The sequence below is a fragment of the Zea mays genome, chromosome 6, assembly GCF_902167145.1.
Source record: "Zea mays cultivar B73 chromosome 6, Zm-B73-REFERENCE-NAM-5.0, whole genome shotgun sequence".
Classification (NCBI taxonomy): domain Eukaryota; kingdom Viridiplantae; phylum Streptophyta; class Magnoliopsida; order Poales; family Poaceae; genus Zea; species Zea mays.
This window is the reverse complement of record NC_050101.1, coordinates 156299133-156323800: the sequence shown is the minus strand read 5'-3', so window position 1 is coordinate 156323800 and position 24668 is coordinate 156299133. Positions and strand designations below refer to the sequence as shown.

General features: G+C 44.6%; 2 protein-coding genes across 26 annotated transcripts; both read right to left on the bottom strand.

The window, feature by feature from the left end:
* Positions 1-2402: 2402 nt before the first annotated feature.
* On the bottom strand, positions 2403-5177 carry LOC100273453 (uncharacterized). The gene is made up of 5 exons (NM_001147890.1): positions 4996-5177; positions 3961-4161; positions 3643-3809; positions 3150-3420; positions 2403-2781 (listed from the first exon to the last, which is right to left on the bottom strand). Coding segments are annotated over exons 1-5 (909 nt in total). The 5' UTR covers positions 4997-5177; the 3' UTR covers positions 2403-2512.
* A 9862-nt stretch (positions 5178-15039) lies between these two features.
* Positions 15040-23453, bottom strand: LOC100284229 (uncharacterized). 25 transcript variants are annotated; one of them, XR_004849974.1, is made up of 11 exons: positions 23256-23423; positions 21689-21740; positions 21461-21574; positions 21328-21386; positions 19408-19615; positions 18210-18295; positions 17314-17415; positions 16765-16923; positions 16124-16172; positions 15462-15652; positions 15040-15378 (listed from the first exon to the last, which is right to left on the bottom strand). XR_004849974.1 is itself a non-coding variant. In XM_008649704.4 (11 exons), exons 1-10 carry the CDS (start codon positions 23403-23405, stop codon positions 15473-15475), a joined length of 1134 nt encoding a protein of 377 aa, XP_008647926.1. In that variant the 5' UTR covers positions 23406-23421; the 3' UTR covers positions 15040-15360; positions 15462-15472. The 25 variants fall into 25 exon arrangements, 20 of the variants coding, with proteins under 20 accessions (XP_008647926.1, XP_035815518.1, XP_035815519.1 ...); XR_004849973.1 differs by having other exon boundaries at positions 15040-15360; XR_002262624.3 differs by having other exon boundaries at positions 15040-15237.
* Positions 23454-24668: the final 1215 nt, after the last annotated feature.

The following is a 24668-nucleotide window of genomic DNA, read 5'->3' as shown; positions in this document are numbered from 1 at the left end:
CTCGGCTCGGCTCGTCCATTCAACGAGCTCGTGAAAGAGGCTCGGCTCGGCTCGATCTTGGCTCGCGAGCCGGCTCGGCTCGGCTGGCGAGCCATATTCTGGTACTTATCGTTGCATTATTTGGTGAATTAACATTATATAAATTTGTAATATAGAATCATCATTCTACATTATGAGTAAATTAAATTATAACTTGTAATATATTCATCATCAAAGACTAAAAAATGAGCTAGTATCCATAAAACTATCTAATATTCATTATTATTCCATAAATTGATCATTTTTGCAAGGCTCGCGAGCTGGAACGAGCCGGCTCGGCTCGCTGCAAAAACGAGCTCGAAGAAGGGGCTCGGCTCGGCTCGTTCGAGGCTCGCGAGCCGCTCCGAGCTGCTCCGAGCTCGAGCCGGCTCGCGAGCCTCGAGCTAATTTTCCAGCCCTAGTCTAAAGGCTATTAGGATAGGCTTTAGGCCATCCATTTTTTTCTCTAATACAATTTCGAATACCATTCTCTAAATCCTGGGCCCGCCCCTGGCTAGTCATTGCCTTCGTCATGCCCATGGCACATTGCTACGCCTACGTGTTCAAGAAGTGAGTAAACCATAGCGTGCTCAGTGTTGTACATTAAATGTAAACGGTTATAGTCAAGAGATTTTTAATCTCCCAGGTTGAGGTTCTTCCGTTGGAACTCTTAGAAGTTTTTTTCTAGAAGACGTATGTTGTGCATCTTTATATTAAGAAGAGAAGAAAAGGACAGAGAACCCAGTATAAAAGCATAATAAAAGCTCTCTTCCATGGTTCGGTTCAGTTTGAACCAGCAGAGCGGGTGTGGAAATTTTGTGCTCCTAGTAAGTGCAAGTTCTTTATTTGGCTTGTGGAGCATGATAGGTGTTGGATAGCTGACGGACTCAGAAAAAGAGGGCTAGACCAACCAGAGCTTTGTCCCTTGTGCGATCAGGAGGATGAATCCATGAACCACTTGTTGGTCAAGTGTGTGTTTGTCAAGAAGTTATGGTTCGGTTTCCTTAAGATAGGGGGGATACATAAGCTGTGTCCCACTCAAGAGGACTCCTTCGAGTCATGGTGGAGGACTAGTAGTTCTTGGTCAACTGATCAAATGAGAAAGTGCTTCAATTCCTTAGTTATTCTAGATGCTTGAACCATATGAAAACATAAGAATAGATGTATCTTTGATGGATGTAATCCTAGCTTGGTCACAACCCTTAGGGTGGCTAAAGAAGAGGTGATGCTTTGGTCCTTGAATTCTTAGAAGTGAACAGAAAAAACAATTAATACAAGTGCACAACCCGTGGCGGTCAATTTTTCTTATGGTAGAAAATTATTATGCTTTTTACTAGTTCATTATGCCAAAATCGACAACTTAACCATTCATTGGTCGCGGTTAAGGCCATGTTTGGTTTCTTTAGTCTAGGGACTAAAGTTTAGTTAGGGGACTAAAGTTTAGTCCCTAACATGTTTGGTTTTAGGGGCTAAAAATAGTAAGAATATACTAAATGACTTATAAAAACTAAAATGGCCTTTAACATTCTCCTACTATTAGTACAATTGAACTAAATGAGGGGTAAATGTGGAATTAATATGGTTTAGTCCCTTTTAGCACATATGTGAAGGACTAAAGACTAAATTATTTTAGTCCATATTTTAGTCCTAGTGTTTGGCAAAAAAGGGACTAAGTGGGACTAAAAACTAGAGACTAATCTTTAGTCACTCTAACCAAACACCCCCTAAGTTATTGGAGGTGTTTGTTTAAGCTTAATCAATGTTTTGGTCGGTAGAATCGGCTTCTGGCAGCCAAATGTTTTGTTTCTGAGTCCACTTCTATGGAAGTTGCTTTGATGAAAGTCGTCTAAATTAATATGAACATAAAATCCGTCGAGTCGTCGTGATGAGAGTAATATGTCATTTTCTAGATCCTAAACTATATGAACTCATTCATTTTCTTTCTCACTTAAACCCCACGATATTTAACATATACTCACAGCCAGATTCCGCTGGAATCTAGATTTTTATAAAAGCACATCAGAAAAAAGTGAACCAAACAAGGATAATGCGATATAATCATCAAATCGAGCACAAGAAGCTATAGGCTATGTTTGTTTCATCTTTTTTTTACTGATTTTAGCCACCATAAGCTACCACAGGCTGTCAAACGTCCAACTTTTCAGCCATTTTATATAAAAATCGATTTGGTGAAAATGTTTAAAATCAATGTGAACCCACAACCAATTGAGTTGCCGCAATAAGAGAAATCCACACTTTACTTTCAGATTCTAAATCCTATATACTCACTTACAACCAAATTCTCTACATAATCAGATTCTTAGAAAAGACCGTTAGAAAAAAAAAAGCTGAACCTTTTGGACAACTGAAACCAAGCCGTATATATGATTTTTTTACTCAAGCTATATATGGTTATTGGCAAGTAATAAGTATACATCGTATCTGCAACCGGTGCTGTAAAGTGGGTGAGTAAAGAGGGAAAATTGTATGCCAATCAGAATCTAGGTTTTATGACGAACGGCATCTTATCCACGAACGGAGGATCAGAATACTTCCCGGTCAGGATCTGCGAGGCGATATGGAAATTCGCAGCTTCCGTGTAATGTATCCCATCCCAGTTGACGAATTCAGTAGTGTCGCTGCACCCTTTTGCGGTGACCATCTTACCATCCAGAGACACCGTGTGTCCACATGGTACGTTACCATCGTAGTTCAGGGGTGGGCCTCCGTATCCACAGCACGCCTGAGTGGCGTGCTCGAACCCTGTTGAAAAACAGAAGTGGATGTCAGAGTTGCTTCTTCGGTTATTGGTCACACGACAGAAATAATTTCCTGATGTGCTAGCAACAGGCCTAAAACACTAGCATTCGAGTGAGATGTCACAATACATGTAAGCAGAGTGATACAGAATGCCCACAAAAGTAAAGCAGATTTATTTCTCCACCTGAATCTGCATTAGTGGGGGTTCATGTTTATTATTGCAAGCACTTGTTCTGGATTGATAGTGCTGCTTCATTATAATGCGCTTCAAAGCAAATCATATAACACTCGTGAGTCAAGATACAAATCTTGAACGATCCGGGTGCATGATAATAATCACGCACACGAAATGGAAATCGTATGCTACATACCGTATCGAGAGTAGTTGGCGATCAGGCTGTATTTGATCGTGTGGATGTCCACGTAAGTGATGCTGGCTCCATCGAATTCTGCCCTCAGCTTCGTGCAAAGTGCGTGCAGCTGTAAGTTGAAAAGCTTTGCGGCACGGTTGTGCTTCGCCACACAGTGGAGCTCGTCCAGTTGGGATGGGTCTTTGCCGAAGAGGGCAATGTTTTGAGGCAAGCAACCGAGGGGGCCCGTGTTGTGAATCCAGAACTTCCTAGCACCTTGGTCATACAGTTTCTGAAGTCAAGGAACAGAGAAAATGGGTCAGGTGTGAAGCACCTCCTTACACCAAGACAGCATATAGAAGGAAGAGTATGGAAAGAATGAAATTTCTGAACTTGGAGACCTAAGTGAATTACATTTACATCAGAGTAGGATCCCTGTACACCAATTAGTCAGCTTTGGGGAAAGAGGCATAGGAAGCTCTGCAAGGATAGAAGTGCTATATCTTTTACAAACCTTGAGACCATTCTCAAATTCCAGCAAAATAGTTGGAATGGATGCGATGACCTGGTCCTCTGTTCTTGAATAGAACTCACCAGCAAGGTCATTCTGCCCAATATCGAACGTGTAGAGTCCCTCTGAGAAGTAATCTTGCTGAGGAATGTATCGGCTGTGCATATCTCCTGCACGAGTAAAAAAACAAAGTTACTTCACCAGCATACCTCTCTAGTCTCAAGTTGTTCAATCTAGAAGGCTTTGGTTGGCTATCAGCTGGAGACGATATTCCTACATTGCTTGGTAACCCACACAACTTTACAAAGTGAGAGGCCGTACCTTCAGACAGGAGCTTAGTGACTTTGTTCTTGAAGGCGAAGAACTGCTTGATCTGGAGACCAAATGAGAATGGGCTGACTGATGTCGGCTTTGCTGGTGTGATCGAACATCCAGCTTGAGCAAAATTAACGCCGGTCCGAAAGCTTGGCGTGCCTAGAGAATCCAGGTACGCGTTGAGGAGTGGCATATCCATTGCCTCCACTGCACGAACGAATTTATGAGATAAGAATTCTATGTTACGAAGAGGAGAGGTATATCCTTTTGATTTTCTGTCTAAAGTTTTTTTAAAAAAAAACACTTTGTGTGTCATTTCTGTTATTCAGTGCAATAAATCTGCACAGTCAAGTTATTTGCTTCGTAATTACTCCTTCGGACCCCCTCACCTTTTCATTGATTGTCAAGTTGCTTAATGGCAAGCACATGGGACTGGGAGGGCTCAATCAGTAGACCCAGGAAAAGAAGGCGGCCTATGGCAAACCAAATCTCACTGATTGCTAAAGAACTCCATTGAAAAGCAGCACTCACTTTCTTGCAGATCTACCAAATCCCACGAAGATGCCGCGACGAACAACAACCACGCTAATTGCAGGAACTGGACCACACACACCAAGCGCAGTTCCTCAACGGATGTTGGAACAGAGCATACAACCACCAGGGAGACAAGGACCATTTGCGAGGTCGCAATGATGCGTCAATCTCCGCTGCCTAACCACCGCACGGGTGTATTTGTCCTGTCCGGCTGCGCACCAGCCTAACTAAACCGTCCATTTTTTTTTCCCAACAACCGCGCGGACGAACTGAACACGGTAGCCAATACCATTCGTATAGGGACCGGTTTCTTGTTGTCTTGTTGATGCACTCGGTGGGCGCCAAGAGCTATCAACAAGGCAGATTCAAGAATACAATCATCCGCCGGCGCACGGTGCACCGATTATCACAGGGCGCAGCGCGGGTGGTAGCGGTCGGTGTAGTAACGAGTGAAATTCAAGGAGATGGAGTCGAGGAGGTAGAGAGGGAGCGAGAGAGCGGGCGTACTGAGGAAGTCGATGACGAGGCGGCCGTCGCAGAAGCGGCCGGCGGGCCCGCCGAAGAAGCTGGAGCCGTAGGGCGGGAAGATGGACTCGAAGCCGGCGGCCACGCGCCCGCCGGTGTCGGAGTTGGAGTCCCCGAAGTTGAACACCGCCGGGAAGTTGAATTCGGTGGACGCCGTCACGCGGCCGCCACCGCCGCCGCCGAGGCAGAGCAGCGCCACGATGAGGAGCAGCGCAGAGAAACGCATGGCCGCGGCAGGACAGGCCGTTGGGGCTCTCCTGCCCAGCTCCCTGCTTCACCCCACTCTCTGCTCTGCTGTGATATGATGTGGTGCTGCTTGCTACAACTCCAGGTGAGGACCGAGGAGGAAGAGGTGGTGGAGGGGGTTGCTGATGCTTGAAGCTTTGGAGCAGAGTTGGGGCTGGGGCAGCAGAGACAAGGCAGATTTGATTTGAGTCTGGGGTGTCGGAGGGGGAGGCCATTAATGATTAAAATGGGTGCCTCCTTTTGTTGGTAACTTTTGAGCTTTGGACCTTATGGTGTTAAGATATTCTGAGTATGGGTTGGTAAATGGCTCGGAGGTAACTACAGAGATCGATCGGCAGGGGTACGTAGGGAAACTGTTATAGAAGTTGAAAGAAAAAACAATTTTTATAGTACAGGCGTATGAAACCAATCTCGATTTTAGACATTGTTGTTTCCTTACAACGGCAAGTACGGAGGTAAATGCTATGGAACTCGATCCGTATAGAAGGATTGAGATCCAATTCGTTTCAAAAGCCTGGTTACTCGATATTCGATTTAAAATATCAATATCTATTTAAATTTTATTCGACACTTGATAATATTTATATCCGATTCTAATCCGAAAGGAAAATATAAAAATAAATATAGAAGAAGCAATATCCGTCTGTATCTAATCCGATTACACCTAAATGGCAAGTGCTTCTTTGGATTTGAGGAGAGGCTACCTAGACATGTGTGTAACGCGTGGCTCAGGATTTATCCGCATTGTATACATGGTATGTACCTGGTGAACGCCGCCAAACCAATATTGTAGTGGCCTGTTGTCGAATGACTTTTCACCTCATATCACAGTGGTGCTACGTGTTGGTAAAAAAGCTACCCATGAAGCACATAGGACATTTAATTGGTGTCAGGTTTCAATAAAAGAGATTTATGGCTCTATTTATGTTAGTGTTGTATTAGTTCTCGTTCTATTTCGCACTGCAAACTGTAGTCTTAACCCATAGCAATATTAGTACCATATCAGCTATTTTCTAGATTTAATTGTTATTTGTTTCGTACTCTTTATTTTGGGTACATAATTTAGTTTGTATAGCTTTGCTGTCTAAGTAGTGCTAATGCGCTTAAGCTTTATGCGGGTTGCTCACTAGTATGTATAAGATCTCTGTTTAGTACTAATTGTTTAGAAGACCTTGCTTGCTAGAATTATTTAAGATAGTTCTATCTAGCTCGATATCTTAATTGTTTAACTAATATATTTATAAAGTGCTAGTAAAAATAGCGACGACATAATTTTAGCTAGACTAGTTAGTTTAATTCCATTTTATTTTGGTTAGTCGTTATGTTTAAGTTTTAGAAAAGACTGGGCACACACTGTGCTTCCACTTCTTTGTTCAGAAACTAAAAAGGATAGTTCGCTTACCCTTTAGGTCCTTTTTCCATTGTCTGATATCAGCTAAGGAGCAGAGAAGTAGCATAATTCTAAAGGAAACTGACAGATACAGCCACAAGCATAAGCTTTGTACCATGGACCACCTCATTTCTTAAAAGCCAAGTTCTCCACGGCAACATAGCAGTTAGAGATGTCTAAACGGGTCGGACCATCCGATAAGCCCGTAACCCGATACCGTTTTAGCCCGGCATAAATACAACCTGGCATGTTGGCTATCGAGCCCTGCCAGCCCTGAGCCTAAGGCCACGGCGGGCTCGATCTGGCACGACCCGATTTTTTTCCTTTTTCTCATACACTACCGGAATCCGAGGCTTTGCCGAGTGTTGCATTCTTTGCCGAGTGCCTTTTGTCGGGCACTCGGCAAAGAAGGCTTTGCCGAGTGCCGCACTCGGTAAAGTTAGGCTCTCGGCAAAGAGCCCCTTTACCGAGTGCTAAACACTCGGCACAGGTAGTCACTCGGCAAAGACAAGTTTGCCGAGTGTAACGCACTCGGCAAACGGGGCTCTCGGCAAAGGGCCGTCAGCGGCCGTCCCAGAGCTGACGGCCGTCAGTCTTTGCCGAGAGCCAACGGCTGGCACTCGGCAAAGAGGCTTCTTTGCCGAGTGCTACGTAATAGACACTCGGCAAAGCCCTCTTTGCCGAGTGTCATACCTAGACACTCGGCAAAGTGTATTTTCATTTTTTTTATTTTGTCTCCCAAACTTTTTGTGGTATGTTCCTACACTATGTAGACCTACATGTATCATTTGTGGACAATTATAACATAGTTTACATAGTTAGTAGATTTAGTTCGTTTATTTGAATTTCTTCGGAAAATTCAAATTTGAACTGCAGGTCACTCGAAACTTGGAAAACCGTGCATGAAAAAATGATATTCATGTTACTTAGCATAAGTTACGACCGATTGCAGAAGCGTATCGGAAACTTCGAGCAACATGCTCACTAAACATGGCCGTGAACTTGGCATCCACATGTTTAAAAATTGTATAAAACACAAACAAAGTCAGAACATCATGAAACTTGTCCACGTGTCATGATATCATATGTATAGGCTGTGATAAAAATTTTAGAATGTTTGGAGAAAGTTGTGAGACACTATGTGTAGAAACCTAAGAGATCCACATGAAATAACTAGATTTCGCACAACAATGGATACCGTTTTCGCACAACACACTACGACCAAAGTCGGCCCAATCGGAAAACAACGTGTTCTGGAGTCTTTACGCCGGGGCTTGACAATGTCGATTATTTTGGACGAATTGAAGAAATATATGAGCTCAATTTTTATGGTTCCAAACCTCTTACTCCAGTGATATTCAAATGTCATTGGTTTGACCCTCAAGTGACGAGACGGACACATTCTAATCTTGGGATAGTCGAAATTCGACAAGATTCCACCTTAGCAGGAGACGATGTCTATATCGTGGCCCAATAGGCCACACAAGTGTATTATCTCCCATATGCGTGTCAAACGAAAGAACATCTTAAGGGTTGGGATGTTGTGTATAAGGTATCGCCGCATGGGAGGTTACCTGTTCCTAACGATGAAGATTACAACTTAGACCCGGACACATATGATGGAGAGTTCTTCCAAGAAGATGGGCTAGAAGGGCGATTTGAGATAGACTTAACAGAAGCTATCGGAATGGACGTAGATATTGAAATGGTTGTTGATAAGGAGGATGATGAGGTGCAAAATGATAATGACTTAGTAATCCTTGAAGGCAATGATGAGGTTGCGTCTTCCGATGGTGTTGAGATTGAAATGCTTGATAGTGATGATGAGAGTTTTGATCCGGCTAACCCCGACACATATGAAGATTATTTTTAATCGATGTAATGCTATATGACTTTTTATTTCGCACCTGTTTTTAAATACATCTTTTTATATGTGCTTATTTGTTTACTCTTAATTGCAGGTTGTTGGACAAATATGGTGGGCGGTTTCCTGAGGAGGAGGAGGGGGAGGAGGAGTAGGACGGCGGACGATGCAGAGCAGGCAGCGCAGCAGCAGGAGGCAGAGCAGGCAGCGCAGCAGCAGCCGGCGCCTCAGGACGACGACGACCAGCAGGACGACGACGACCAGCAGCAGGACGCCTCAGGTTCAGGCGGCTCTAGTTCGAGGAGCATCTACCTGCGAGGCCCCGCGAGTCTCCCGCCGCGTCCCATACTTCGGGACAGACGGCCGTTGATTCGGCCGGAAGGGGAGAGGTATGTAACTTTATGTTCTTCATTCTTGTTCATATTATGTGTTCAAAATCATAATATAAACTAATACTTTTTATTTATCACTTGGACATGTCTTGGACGATTTTGGATTATGCTGGGGGTCATCGTCGCCCCCCCAACAACATCCTCGGCCTGCTGTGCAGGGAACACTTCCCTGGACTTGTGGAGTACGCCGGAGTGACGGGCCCAGCCTTCACCTTCGACCACTACGCCGTCGCCCCCGATGCAGTAGACCGGGACGGCAGGGAATTCAATAACAAGGCGGAGCGGGTGAAGCAAGAGCTGTGGGTAAGTCTTAGTATAATATAAAATATGTCGCATTCGTTGCAAATTCTTGAAATAATGTATGGATACATCGTTTTTGTATGCAGGATTTCTTCAGATGCGATGCTGGATACGAGGCTAGGGCGGATGTGGTGGCCACCACGTGCTGTAAGAAGCTCGTCGTGGACATGCACTATGAGGCCCGCATCCAGGCCATCATCACCTACCACGGCTCCGTCCTTGGGGAGAAGGTGACCAAACCTCAAGCCCGAACCATGTCGTTGACCAGGGAGCAGTACATGCAGGTAAAGTCATGCATGTTTGGTACCAGTACTCCATGCATGAATTTTATTTTATCTTCTGATATGCACTTTATGTGTTTACTTTGCAGGTGATTCCACATTGGTGCGCCGCACATCCTCTCTGCTGGGAGCAGATGGTGGATAGGTGGTGTTCGGCTGAGTGGGACGAGGTGCACACAGCTAGCCGGGAACGGCGTTTGCAGATGCAAGGGCCCTCGCACCACCAAGGCAGCCGGAGCCTGGGCCAATATGCCGAAGCATGGGTACGCCACATTTTTATTTCGATATATAGCACTAAGTTAGATATTATTTCTAACTATCTCGTTGGTTTTCGTTGCAGTCGGCGTCACATGGTGGCAGGCCTTGTTCCACCTTCTCGGCCTATGCTATGGCCCATAAGGGTAAGGCGACGTCCGACGTCACCTACAACCCGGATGACGGGCCCGAGGCCTACACCAACCCCGCCGTCTACAGCCGCCTCCATGACTACACCGCCATGGCGCAGGAGGTCCATGGCCCAGACTATGATCCGAGCACCGAGCCTATCGACCCCGATGTGCTCATGAGGGTCGGAGGAGGCAAGAGACATGGGCGGTACTGGATTGCCGACGGGGCAATCGACTCGTCCTCCACTCCCACTCTGTCTCAGGTGAGAGCAAGGAGCACTGGCTCGAGCCCAGCCATTCGACCTCGGCACGACAGCTCACAGCATCGCATTTCACAACTCGAGGTTAGTGCTTCTGTAACTCGTCCTTCCTTTAGTTATATACCTAGTCTTTGAGTTACTATAACGTTGGCTTGTAATATTACAGACCCAACTAGAAGAGATGGAGGCGAGGATAATGGCGGAGCGGGCGGCGGCTGATCAGAGGATGGCGGAGATGTTCCAGTACATGCAGAGCCTTGGCGCCGCACAGGGCATCGCTCCGCCACCTCCATTGTTCCCCCCAGTTGACCCTACTCTCTTCCACACTCCTGTGAGTACCAAAATTGTAGTTAGATGTTTGTAATGCATCTGGTATAACACATGCTATCTCTTCTTTGTGCAGGGCCAATCTGGGGCGGCATCCAACAACCCTCCGGAAGGGTTCAGCCCAACGCAACCCCGGCCAAACCGCCCACCTCCATGAGTCGTTGTTTTAGACTTCACAACTTATGTATAATACTTATGTTTCTGTTTGATACTTATGTGAGAGCTTGCGACGTTTGAGACTTATGTTTGTGTTGAACACTTATGTTTGTGATGGATATTTATGTTTGTGGTCACGGTTTTATGTTTGTGTTGGCTATTTATGTCTGTGATGATATCTGTGATGTATATATGTGATATATATGTGATATCTTCTGTTTGTGTGGATGGAAAACAAAAAACAAATAAAAAAGGTACATACTGGTCACTTTGCCGAGTGTAACACTCGGCAAAGAGGCTCTTTGCCGAGTATCTGGGTCAAAACACTCGGCAAAGAGCACAGACCTGGGCACCGGCTTAGGTTCTTTGCCGAGTGTTGTGTCGCTGGCACTCGGCAAAGAGGTCGGCTTTGCCGAGTGCCAGTTGGGACACTCGGCAAAGAGCCTGACATGGGGACCCTCCCTGGCGGGCTCTTTGCCGAGTGTCCCAAGTGGCACTCGGCAAAGAAGGCGGCTTTGCCGAGTGCTGCCAGGAGGACACTCGGCAAAGATATCTTCGTTGCCGAGTGTCACCGTTGACACTCGGCAAAACCGCCGTCTCCGTCAACCGGCGCCGTAACGGTCGCTTTTCTTTGCCGAGTGCACCCTGACACTCGGCAAAGATCTTTGCCGAGTGCCCGAAAAAAAGTACTCGGCAAAGAAGTCTTTGCCGATGTACTGTTTGCCGAGCCTTCTTTGCCGAGTGTTACACTCGGCAATGCCTTTGCCGAGTGTTTTTAAGGCTTCGCCGAGTGCTTCCGGCACTCGGCGAAGAGGTTGATTCCGGTAGTGATAGAAATATCTATATTACATATGATTATAACTTATATAAAATATAAAACATAAAAAATGTGTTTTGCTGGTGAAGTGGCTATAGATGGGTTTTTAAAGCCAACAAGCGTAGTTGAAATCTCTAATTTTTATATTTTAGCCTCTTTTACTATTTAAACGTAATGGATTATCATTGGTCTGTTAGGTCTGTCAGGCCACAGGTGGGTCTGACACGATAAAACAGCCTAACAGATTGTGGCTGGGTCTCGTCCGTGACCCATAGCCGACACGACACGGCCCGTAGACCAAACCAGGTCGAGCTATGCCTGTCCCAATTCGTGCTAGGCTTCACCGGGTTCAGCTCGGTCTAGGTCGGGTGACCCGTTTGGACATATATATATAATAGCATTCAACTAGGTCATTTGCTTGCTAATATGGCTAAGCAGCTGGCCTGATCCGGTACGTAGAACTTGCTCCTCATTTGGCAAGGCCCAATACTACCTCGTAGCAGAGCCAAGGTAATTTCATGCGTGATCACACGCAACCACTGAACCTCCAGCTCACACATATCATCCTTCTCTGACCTCCAGCTCACAGTCATCTGATGACTATAGCCTAACGAGACGAAAATAATTTAGCTGTCACGAGATGGAAATTTTAACGAACAAAGTTGAGTGGCCGGGCCACAAATTCTACGGTGGTTGGCGTTGTGACCCGCGGTGCGGACGGACGGACGGCGACATGCGTGTCAGGGGACAACGATAAAAAAAAATTGTTCCAGTGCCTTGAGATTTGCGTTGTGGTCATTACCTCACGCTTGTTTTGTTTATTCCCGCGTCGCCTTGCGCGCCAAACCACATGCGTGGCCGGGAGACATTCTTCCTTTGCTTTCTGCCATGCTCCACGGCACGCAGTCGCAGCGCGGGAGATCGGGACCGACCAGCTGTTGGTAGAGATAACTGTGTGGTGTGGAGCACTCCCAAAAGAAACAGCGGATTTATAATCCTTAGCTAGTCATGATTAGCAAGGAATTTATCCTATACTGGATCTTGCCGTCGCTCGCTGATTGCCTAATTCTCCGTCATTTCATTCTCGGTGACTCTTGAGACAGAACTTGAAGCGGTGTTACATGACTGAGTGAGAGATAGCCAGATAGGGTAGCGGATGCTTGCGATGAGGACATCAGTCTAGTGCCTGTCCATCAGAACTTGCTTGCACCCGTTTGGCAAGGACGTACGCATCATCGGGTAGTCGTGTCGCATTGGTGTTCAGTGTTCGTGCTATCACTGACCGCACCTTCCATCCACTCCTCCCTATCATAGCGCACCGGCCATTTGCTCGCTAGCCTATACTATCGCTATAGCAATCCTAGACGATAACAAGATAAGATACTGGCGATCTGATCCCTTCATCCGTGCAAGTGCAAGTTTACGTTCAGTCAGTCTCACTACCCAGAAAAGTGACTTGTTACAAAAAAAAATAATATATGACAACACTGCATTGCCTAGTTAGTCTGATAGGAAAAAGAATAGAGTGAAATAGAAGAAACACGGGTATTTTATAGACCAAACATTTTTTATGGTTATATATGGACACATGTTGTGCCTCCGTAAAATTTCATGATTTTTTAGTTATTTGTGTATTATTAATTTCTTATTTTACAAAATCATCAACATACAATTAAATTCATAAAATGTTGTAGCGTCGACCGAAAATTGCAAATAAGTTACCAATACTAATAAATAGTCTATAAAAAGATAACCTTAAGTTCCCACATGGAGATAACATTAAGTTCCCCACATGAAAATGATAGAGTTGGACATTGTTTCAATGATTTTGGTCTAAAGATTTGTTTAAACAAAAATACGATGTACTACAAAGTTATAAATCTCTTCGATCTCTATAATTTTTATATAAACTTTATCTTCATCTGATTTCATATGTAAATGGTATGATTTTCTAACTATATTATGCAGGAAAAAGAAAAAATGGTTACCCGAATTCCGGGTAACCATATCCGACCCAAAATCCGGGTATTTATCGGGTAGTCATTGCTCCGAATCAGAAGCTGCACTATGCCGGTATTACTCGTATCCGTCCCGAATATAAAAATACCTAAATCCGTATCAAAAAAACGAGTATTTGCACTATCCGTGTTGTTTCACCCCTATATGTTATTGTGTGTGTCGGATAAAAAATGTACAATTCGAATTCCGGTAACTATTGATATAGAGGATATGACGGAACTTAGAGAACGTTGCTGGAAATAGAAAAAAATATAGAGAATGTGATGTTTTAGAGAATGTCGTAAAGGACGAATAATATTTATTTATAACTAATTTGGCAACTTTATTTTTCTAAAGTATTCCCTTAAAATGATGTTACCAAACTAGTCCTTAAAAAATGAAATTTAGAATATGTTGGTAGAGACAACCTAATTCCGACATACCAAGCAACCACGTGCGATGTAAATTATAATGTTCTGTGTGTAACTCGTCTGTGCACGAGCTTGCAAAGAGAAGGATGTGGGACCCGGATCAGTCCTGTGTTCGGATTAGGGATGACAACGAGAATTTTCCGTTGGGGAATGGCTCTCCGTCCTCGTGGTGAGAAAAATTCCCGGATCCTTCACATGGAACTTTTTCTCCCATCTCCGTCAAAGAATTTATCCCGTGAAAAACCCCGAGGAATCTGTCCTGCTAGGGACTAGTTTGAGAACGAGAAAACCAGAGGGGCTAGATTCCACTCATTATTCAATTTTGAATAAGAAGGAGAATTTAACCCCTCTAATCTCCTACGTTTTTATAACTTCCAAACTAGCCCTAGAAGTACAATATTTATAGATAAATTTAAATTGATTGTATCAAATTAATACACATTTAACAAAGAAGATTAAAAATTATAAGAGACATCTACTTAGAGTTTAGTTTGCTATTTTATAATAGACTTTAGTTTGCTATTTTATAATATGCTATGTGTAATATCCTGGCCCCTGGGATGAGATATTCTGGCTCAAGGATTAATAGAATCAATAGAATATTTATACCAACAAGGTGCATCTTATTTTTCGGAAGCCTGTCTTGAAAGAACCTACAAGTTAAGTGTGCTTGACTTGGAGCAATTTGGGATCGGTGACCGACCGGGAAGTTTTCTCGGGTGCGCATGAGTGAGGACAAAATGCGCACAAAAGACTCGTGTTGGTCTGTGGGGACAATATATGATCCTAGCGAGTTGTCAGGAGTAAGTACCGCTGGTCCAGGGATTGGACAGGGTGTTACACTATGTAATGAGTTTTTACTATAATTTTATTAAATAAATTGACAATTTTTTTAAAAAAAAAAAAGTTTCGCGGGACAGGTACACGAGGAACCGGATGGTTTCCTATCCCGTCCCCGCGAACCCGGAGATTAAATTTTCTCCATTTAGATCCTCGCGGGGACTAAATTACTCTCATACTCAATTCCCCACGGAGAATAGGGATCGAGTCCTCGTTGTCATCTCTAGTCCGGACGGACCGACTACCAGAATTGTACGGTTTGGCTGCTCGCGATTAAGCTGAGTTTGAGTTTGAAAATATATAAGGCCCAAGAGTAGAGTTGAGTATCAAAAAAATAGTAGAGCCAAAATTTGCATCAATATTATTATTTTCTCAAACGAGGAACTTAAAAATCAGAATGTCAGTGTTGTAGCAGGCAAAATGTATCTATCAGCATCAATTCAGCCTATTCAGTTACAATAGACAAATCGAGGTCAGAAACTGTCAAGAACAGTACATTACTCACAAATTGACCACCTTTTGAGTTAGCGCCAACCCTGGTGTCCAAACCCAAACAAGTCATGCTCCTCAGATTTGAATTACATCACTGAAGACTGTCTCCAGTGTAGTGTAAAATAGGGGACGCAAAATAGTTTGAAATAGGAGATGAGATAGAGGATCTGTTGGAGATAGCCTAACTGAATTATTTGAACAAAAATGTTCAGAAAATATACTTTGTGCAGAAGCTTGAATCAAATGAACTGGTAATACTGATCAATACCTTGTGTTTCTTCACACTTGACCAACCATACTTTGCTTCCTGTGCCAAAGGACAACATCTTTGTAAGGCAAATCTCCTCCAAATATATCTAGAGCACTCCCAATTGTTACATCTACCCGACTTTTGCCTGCTTTCTTTATCCTCTCTAGGTCGTCCATTGTTGACACACCCCCAGCATAAGTGACTGGGATCTACAGAGTCAGAACCAACTGTGAGCTCAGAAACAGGAACAAGGACACTAAAACATAAACATATCTGCATAGGAATATATTAAAATTTCATTTGTTGGTAATCTTTTATGAGTTATCACGCATGATAGCTTTGAGCCCAATAGAAATAAGCATGGAAAGATGGCTATCAACTAGTCCTTGATTCAATGAAACATGTAGAAAGACCAAAGAGACTTTTGAACTATGACCACAGTCAAGTTAGTTTATTTATTTTGAAATAATAATCGCCAAAAAAAATATTTGCTATAAAAAATACTACAGGAGTATTCTTTGCTTCTTGTTTTGGTATAGTTTGATGACAGCATAGCAAAGCTGTAGAATTAGTGAAGATTACAGTATGCAGTAAACACTATACAGGAGAAAAAATATATAAAGAACGAAAAGGAGATCCAGAAAGAAAAATGGAAGTTCAAATTTAAAGTCTGTACGCACTGGTGAATAGTGCCCCAATAGTTCCACAAGTTCCTCATCAATTCCTAACCTGCAATTCACATACTAGCTAAATTAGAATCAGGGTAACTGGATGATAGCAAATTTCACACTACAAGAGCAGGATTACCAACAAGATTTCAGCAGATAAGAAATCAAGTTTTGGTGAGTTAGAAGTATTTAACATGGACAAATATGGAAACTAATTAGATAATGCAAAGCTATAATCAATCCAAATAGAGAAAATATCAAACTCTTGAACTACATTAAACTCCAAAGAGCTGGATTTTCAATCCCTTTGGACTATCATACAATTATTAATGTCTTTTATTTCTACTTCCCTTTGTTGCTAGTTTATGCACCCCCATCTTGCTTGGGATAAAAGGCTTTTTTGTTATTGTTTACACTTACAAAAGCCAGAGCACATCTAAAGTTCAAATCGATATATAAAGACTGGCCCATCATATATATGTCAGAATATTGGTTGTGACAACTTGCAAAGCAAATTTGTCCCATATGACATGTCAACATCGATACGAATTTCTAATGATAAAAGAAATAATCCCTCCATTCTTTTTTATTTGTCGCGGTTTAGTTTGAAAATGAACTAGCGGGCGGCAAATATTCGAGAACAGATGTAGTACTTGATAACAAGGAACATAGCTGCACCTTTTGCCCTCCACATCAACACCATGAACCAAAAACTCATCTGCAAAGGCAGCGAGATATTCTAATGTTGGTTCATCCACAAACACATCACTGAACTTTTGCCACCTGTCAGTTACAATGGTATATCGGCCATCCTAATCAGGAACGATATGGTTAGAAGAAAATCAAAGATTGAAATAGTGGAAAGATAAAAAAAAAAAGTGCCTGTAAAAGGAATATGCTTGCTTTTCTCAGGCTACAGCAAAGAAAATGCAATGAAGAGTAGCGTTTGCGACCACAAAAGAGTGCACACATAAGAATGCATCTACCACAGTCCAAATAAGATAATTGGAAATTTGAAATACTTACTTCATTCTATCTATTTCATTGCGCTTCCCATATATTATTAACATAATTCAGCAAATCAACAACCCAACAATGTTCACTTGATAATTGGTAATTTCAGTTCCACGGATGAAAAGAACCAAAACACAAATATAGCATCATAAATGAAAATTAACATAATTGTCCTATGTACTTGGTACCTTTTTTCGACAACTGAGGTCCAGCACGAGCCTCTGTTTCCCAACCAGCTCGACAAGTTTTCTTAACCTTTCAGTGTTCATCTTGCCATCACTAAACACATACTACATAAAAGACTTAAATACATGAGTTACAGATACTCAAATAAAAGACAATATGCAGTAAAAGTGATTTTCAGTTATGTTCGTGCAAAGAATAATATCCAAAAATGATAACTATCAGACAAAGCAACAGGTGCAATAAGGAGAAAAAAACTTTCGCCTCCACAATAGAACAAGCTAGCTCAGGACTGACATCAAAGGTTGCTTAAGCAGAAGATATAGGTCTTATTAGCAGAGAATCATCGATACTAGCAGCTGAAAAGCGATAACATCATCTACTTGCACCAATGTTCTAAGTGGCATCCAAAGATGACGCTTACAGCGAGGCTGGGCAACTAAGAGTATTGACCAAGCCATGGTGAGAATATTGACAAATGCCAAGACCAATCTGGAATAGGGGCACCAAAGTATTCCTTGATGGCAGCGATGTGACTACAAACTTGCATGTCCATCGAGATGAAATCAAGGCAGCCAAGATGCAAATCACATTGGCATGAAGAAAGAAACAAAAATGTGGTGGTAGAAACTTGAACAAGAGTGATAAGGAAGATGGAATGCATCAGCAATGGGATATAGGATTTCTATAAACCTTCTCCTGGCAAGAGATAGCAAGTTTTGAGGAAGCACTAGTATCTTTAGACCAATGAAAGCAAATAGAAATATGAATATAATGGAGATAAGCCCTAAATATATCTTCATACAGAAGTACAGAGTAGCAAAAAATGTTTATACAATACGCCACATATCGAAGAAAAAAAATAGTAAAGTTTACACAGATTTAGAGCATGAGCACGTACAGAGGTCACTATCACATGACTGGCCCCTTCATTAAGGTAAGACATTGCATTCTCCAAATTTATCCCACCTCCAACTTGCAAACCACCTAGTATGATAGCCCACGTTTATTGCAGTTTATCATTGATGACATCTTATGGCTTACAGCAGAAACAAACAGTACTAACAGAAGAATGACTAGAAGATGTAAAATTCTCCATCACATGAAGGCGGATGGGTGTGACCGTAGAGAATTAAACGAGCAAACGACAGCAATAATACCTTACCTTGTAATCTCACAGAAATTAGGGTTTCAATGAAGATTAAGTGTAGCTGAAGCACATTGAGTATCACCTAATACTACTAGATAGCCTTCAAACAACCTTTGAATAAAGCCTGCCATCTCAGGGTGAGAGGCTAATATGTTGATGTGTTAATCATCACCAGCCTAGCTTTATATCTACTTTTTATAGTGGAGGCCTATCTCTCTCTTAATGAAATGGCACGCAGTTCTCCAGCGCGGTTCGATAAAAAATAGTGGAGGCCTATCAGAATGGCACTTAAATCAATGAACTTTATTGTTGTACAAAAAATACCACCTTTCTGTTCTGTAAATTTCATAATGCTGTACAAAGGTCATATATTTGACAAAATAAGTTCAACTGTACATAATACAGTTTCTTGGATACAATAAACTGGTTTATGCATATGCAGAATCATCTTGTATCTAACTCTAACAAGACAAAAAATAGTCACCATAATTATTTACGATATACATGTGGTTAACAATTGAAAGGCTATGTACTCAACTTATTGTGTTGAATACAGACGATGAAAATGAAATAAATAATAATTTTTCATCCATCAGCAGCAGTATTTGATCATGTATTACCATGGCTACAAGAAATTATGATTAAAAGGGACGAGTAATGCAGCTTATAGTGCTTTGTTAAAAGCAAATTTACTTCTAGGTTTCATCAACAGGATAATTTCTGTAATTCTCAAAATTCTACCTGGTATTTCGAACTGTTATTTTTTTAAATAGATATTTTATGAATTTTAGCATTTGCAACATCTAGAACACACAATGAGAGACAAGGGGCAAATAATAAGAGATACTACAAATAAGACTTAAGAGCAAACAGCCAAACAAAAACAACGCAAGAGGCTAACACAATGAGAAATCATAGTTCTTGTCGCAACTAGATAATAAATTCTCACCAGGATATGCACGTAGTGCCTCCAGTGCAGCAGCCTGGCTTGAAGGATTTGCGCCAAGCATTATAACATGTCCTCCTAGAAGTTCATCTGCTTTATAAAATTTAGCAAATTCTGCAGGAGATTTGTCTGATTCAAAGTTTGTCACAAGTTCCATGCTATCATTTGCTAAATCCCGAAGAGTAGAGCCAACAATCTGTTTAACTTTTCCCTGAAAATTTAAACACATATCTCATAAGATAAATGGTACTTTTACTGCCACAGGTGTCTGAACTCAACTTAGATGACTACTGGTGGGCATGGCTGGGAGGAGACAGGCGACAAGGAACCACTGGAGCCGCTTGTGTCGGACAGGGCAGCAAGAGCGGCAGCCAGTGCGGCCTTTGCCATCGTGAGTTCCTCGAGCGCCAGGTCATTGCGAACCTGTAGGAAATTGGGGAGTGGGTGGGTGCGGTGAAGGAGAAGTCCGAGAGCCTGGAAGCGCTCGTTGAGAACTCTGACAATGTTGAGGACCAAATTCCGGTCAGAGACGGGTTCGCCGAGATCATGTAGATCTTCGGCGAGTTTCTTGTAGCGGTGACAATATTCGGCGATAGGGAGATCGCCTTGGGAGAAGGAGCGGAATTCTTGGTCGGCGTAAAGGGCACGCGTGGTGCGATTGCCAAGGAACTGGAAGTCTGGAACTCTATGGAGAGCCAGAGAGAGCGGGCAGAGGCGCCGCACTGGGACACAATGTCGGCGAGAGTGTCGGAAAGAGTTTCGAGAAACCAAGTGCGGACGACGGCATTCATGCGGACCCAATCGAGTGATTCATGGAAGATGGAGTCGTAGAGGACATGGCGCTCCAAGGAGAATTTGGTGAGGGTGAGAAGGAAGGATTCACACCATCGGGCTTAGAAGGTGGAGCTGGTGTCAAGGAGGAGTGGAACGAGAGCCCGGATGTTGGTCACGGCGACTGTCTGGGCGTGGAGGTTGAGCAGTGTTGCTGCCTCGTGATGGAGAAGGGCCGCAGGGAGGTTTGCAGGCGGGATGCCGTCAGCGGCGGCGGTGCCAGAGGAATGGGTATCCTCTTGTAGCTGGAGGGGGCAGCGGCCGCGCGCTACTGAGCGGCACGAACACGAGCTTCGGTCGCCTCGCGTTCTTGTTGCACGAGGGCGGGCTTGTGGTCGGCATTAGCCGCGCGGGTGAGGGCGGCCTAGCGAGCGGCCAGAGCCATACGCATGTGGTCGTCCTTGGTGGCGCGAAGAGGATCAGCGCGCTCGAGTGCCACAGCAACAGGGGCATCGGCGGTGTAGACCTGGGAGAGCCCAAGTTGAAGAACCTCGAAGCCAGAGGCAGCGTCAAGGGGTGGCGTAGGGAGGCCAGACAAGGCTGCACCGAAGAACGGGCACGCACATATGCAGAAACGGAAAAAAAGGAGGATCGGGAAACTTAGACTACTGATACCGTGTGTGTGTTGAGTGTGGAGGAATAATTGGTATATTGATTGAGAGGCAGAATGTGTGCATATATTGGAGAGGAGGATGAGAAGCAAAAGGAAAACCCTAAGTCCATGGAAACTAATAATTCATAGGATCCGAACTCCTCTCCCTGATTCCCTCTATCCAGCTATACCCTAGGTCGGTCGGCACAAGATTGCCAAGCTCAGGCCCTTCCATATACAGTAGATTGTCTAACATTTTTTAAACTGACCCACACCCGAACTACCAGATGATTGATCAAGTTTACCCACGCAAATGCAAGGCATATATGCCAAAACTATTGATATATATGTTAACAACAGAATAGCCTAGTAATATGTCTATACTCTATATAATTTTCACCCATAGCACACAACAAATTGTACATCACTGTTGCAAGACACGAACATTTTTGCTAGTAAGTATAATATCATAACAAAGCGAGGGAAGCATTTCTACGCACCTTGTGAATGTCAATGCATGGTCTGAAGCTAACAGCAGCGCACACAACGGCATGTCCTCCTGCCGGAATGCATGGCCAATTTATATCAAGCCACCTATGATGGCAAAGCGAAAAGGAATACAGAGTTACCTACCCGATGTCCTGCATTTCGCTGGGCGTACTGAAACCCACGAACCCACCCAGCCACGTTGTGGCGCCCACCGCAGAGACGGTACCCTTGCCGCACATGTTGATGTCATCCTCGTCACTGAGGAAGCAAATAGGCATGAGCAACGAAGCAAATTAGGAGCGTGAGCAAGTATGAGCCTCCAAGCCACCGATATGCGGACAAAAGGATATACGGATGAGAGACCATGCTTACCACCACAGGTGTCGTTGACGGCTAACAGGATAGGGCAAGAGCGACGGACTGGCTGTGGCGGCAATGGCATGGCGGTGGTGGCAACATTGCTTCAGTTTTTTTTAATAAGAGGGTTTCAATGACTTTCCGGCTCATGTGGTGTGATGTGTGATGTAGTTATGGCCAAAACCTAAGGGGACTCCGAAGTCCGAAGTATGGGGTAAGGTGTTAATATGAACAGTCAAGATGCACCAGAAGATGGATCGGACGACTAAAACATGTTTCACGAGTTTATTATTCATGTGTCGTGGGGAAGAGAAGCAGCACTGGCTCATTCAGAATGGGCCTGATTGGTTGAGTGTGGCTGGGGAGTAGAACCAGGCCAAGCGTGGCCAGCTTGTGTGAATGCAGGCAATCATGTTTGGTTTGCTAGTATTGCTGAGCCAGGCTGCATTGTGCTGGTGATTGGTTGTCTAGGTTGTGGCTTGGACCAGTGGCCGACTCACCGCCCGGCGACCCCGGGCGGCTGCCCAGGCTCCCGTGTTGTAAGTTATAGACATGTATACATAATTTAGGAGTAAAATACGTTTCAGGATACATAACAATTGGGCAAGCCTCAGCTTTTGTAATCTTTGCCCAGGCTTTTGAAACTTTCTGGGTCCGCCACTGGCTTGGACTGCATATGTCAGTGCTGAACTCTGTGTTTGGAAGGCTGCACTCACTTTGGTTTGATCACTATTTCTCATTTTGGTGAAGTTACCACTGCTTTGATCTTTTTATGAATGAAGTGACAACATGAGTTTGAACACAACTAAAACTTTCAGCAAATCACAGGAGTACACGGCAATAACAAATCACTTGAGTATAGCAACATTAGATCACAAGTAGACCTTTTATTTGAAGAGTTAAAGGGGCTAGTCCTAGTCCACAATATTGCATAAAGATGAAGTTAACATGGTTTACAGATCAAGAAGCACCACTGTTCGACAAAAAACAGCAGGAGTCAACTTGTTCAAGGGTACCAAAAATCCCGTACATTCAGCTTACATGCCCAAAGAGCCAAGCTAACAACTGAATAATAGATCACTGATAACGCCTTCCCTTTCCAAAGTCTGCATAATACCCTTTCCACTATCTCCATGCAGGATATTTAAATTTGTTAAACAAAACAGGTCCAGTTGCTGCAACAGATCAAATCCAAGCCTATAATGCATATTTGACAAAGAGAAAGATGACAAATTTACAGTTTGGTGCAAAATAATACACAGTGAAGGAAATGGATTTGGGGGGAATATTTGTTTTTTTTTCCAAACAACGGTTGCAATCCAGCAGCTACTGCAAAAAGACCAATGATTCACTTAAAATTTGCAGTATACCAAATCGAGAGAGATGGAAGGCGATTAGGGAGATCTATTGCCAGTTTCTTACGTTACATACCAAATCGAATACCGATTGCAACAACAAAGAGAGATTTGAAGCCCAGAAAGAGGACCGGATGGGACTGACCATAGAGAGGGAACTGTGTGTGTGATAGAGAGAGGGGAGGGGGGAGCGAGAGAAGAGAGGAGAGGAGAAGCGAAGAACTCACCGAATAAGAGACTCGTGCGACAAGGTTGTGAACGGAGGGACAAAGCGGCGGCGGCGGTCCTATTCTTTCTCGCCCATGGCTGCTTGCATGTGCCGGGCCGAAGAAACGATTGGTTTCACGCATGAAGCAGCCTGCCTCGCATTGTCGCATCCTGGCTGCGTTGGACCAGCCTCGTTCGGAGGAGTTATTTGAGTTTGTAACAATCTCGTCGCGCGGCTTCGCCACTATATTACTCCGCAGCTGTGCATCGCCAATTTGGTATTATGCAGCACATATCTACGCCATATTGGGACTGTTATTCTCCCGAGCTCTGTTACCGTCTATGAACTGTGGTAAAAGTCAAGTTTATCCCTGCTACAGCCCCTCCCCTGCTCCTCCTATCATCTTCCCCAAAGCGAGCTCCACCAGCTGGATCTCCAGGGAGCCCCTGCGACCTTGGCCATGGCCGACCTCCACTTCTCCCTTGGCAGGCGCTGCCCTCCTCTGGTCCGAGCTCGAGCAGGTGAGCTCGCCCCATGGCCTCAGCTCCTAGCTCGGCCCCTTGCTCCCTCAAGCCGGCAAACAGGCGCCCCTTCCCTGCTACAGCCGAGGCCCCTTCTCTTCCTCGTTCCTCCCCATCCGAGCAGCCTCCTCTTTGTGGGTGGAGCACAGCTCCTTCCCCTTCGCCCTTCCTCCCTCTCTCAGGCCTCCCTCGCCCACAAAGTCAGAGCGGAAGCCGCCGAGCTCGGAGCCCAGCACGCTGCACGCCGCCGCCGGCCATGTCGGTGGATACGGAGCGAAGCTCCACCGAGTCGTCCGCGGCCTCCAGGCTCGGCTACGAGGACACCACGCTCGCCCTCACCCTCCGCCTCCCGGGCTCCGACTCCGGCCGTTCCTCCTCGCTCGCCGCGCCCTCCGACGCTGCGACATCACCCAAGGCGCGGGTGGTGGGGTGGCCGCCGGTGAGGTCGTACCGCAAGAACGCGCTCGCCGACTCCAGCAAGGCCAGCCACGCAGCCAATTTCGTGAAGGTGGTCGTCTCCCGCCGCCCCTTGGCCTTCTCCGGCCAATCTCGGCCTTCTCCCGCGCGCCCTTGGCCGCCTGCCGCAGCACTGTTCTGCTCTGCTCGCCGCGCCCTGAACCTTGCTCCAGCTCGCCGGCTGGATCTCCCTGGTGCCGCGCCCCTGCTCATCTTCCTCGCGCGCGCCTCCTCCCCATGGCCGGCAGCAGGCAGGCAGGTCTCGCGCGTTGCCGATATTTCTTCCCAACGTAGCAGTAGCAATTCAAAGGATTCCAAGGCCCGATGACGTCGCGCGCAGAAACCAATCCAAATAAAAATCCCGGAGCCATCGGCCGCCGGCAGCCACAGCAGTTGCTTCCCTGATCTGCCAAGCAATGGAGACGCGTCTCTTCCTCCTCTGTGCTACTACTGTC

Bases quoted from the DNA above. Each gene is read 5' to 3' on its own strand.
- LOC100273453 (NM_001147890.1), bottom strand. The intron at 3,810-3,960 runs GTACGGCCTCTC...TTACTCGTGCAG, and splicing joins CACTAAGCTCCTGTCTGAAG to GAGATATGCACAGCCGATAC. The intron at 2,782-3,149 runs GTATGTAGCATA...GTTTTTCAACAG, and splicing joins CGCCAACTACTCTCGATACG to GGTTCGAGCACGCCACTCAG.
- LOC100284229 (XM_008649702.4), bottom strand. From the start codon at position 23,405: ATGCGACAATGCGAGGCAGGCTGCTTCATGCGTGAAACCAATCGTTTC. The intron at 21,575-21,688 runs GTAAGCATGGTC...TTGCTTCCTCAG, and splicing joins CGTCAACGACACCTGTGGTG to TGACGAGGATGACATCAACA. The intron at 19,616-21,327 runs GTGCGTAGAAAT...TTAAATTTTCAG, and splicing joins CATGCATTGACATTCACAAG to GGAAAAGTTAAACAGATTGT.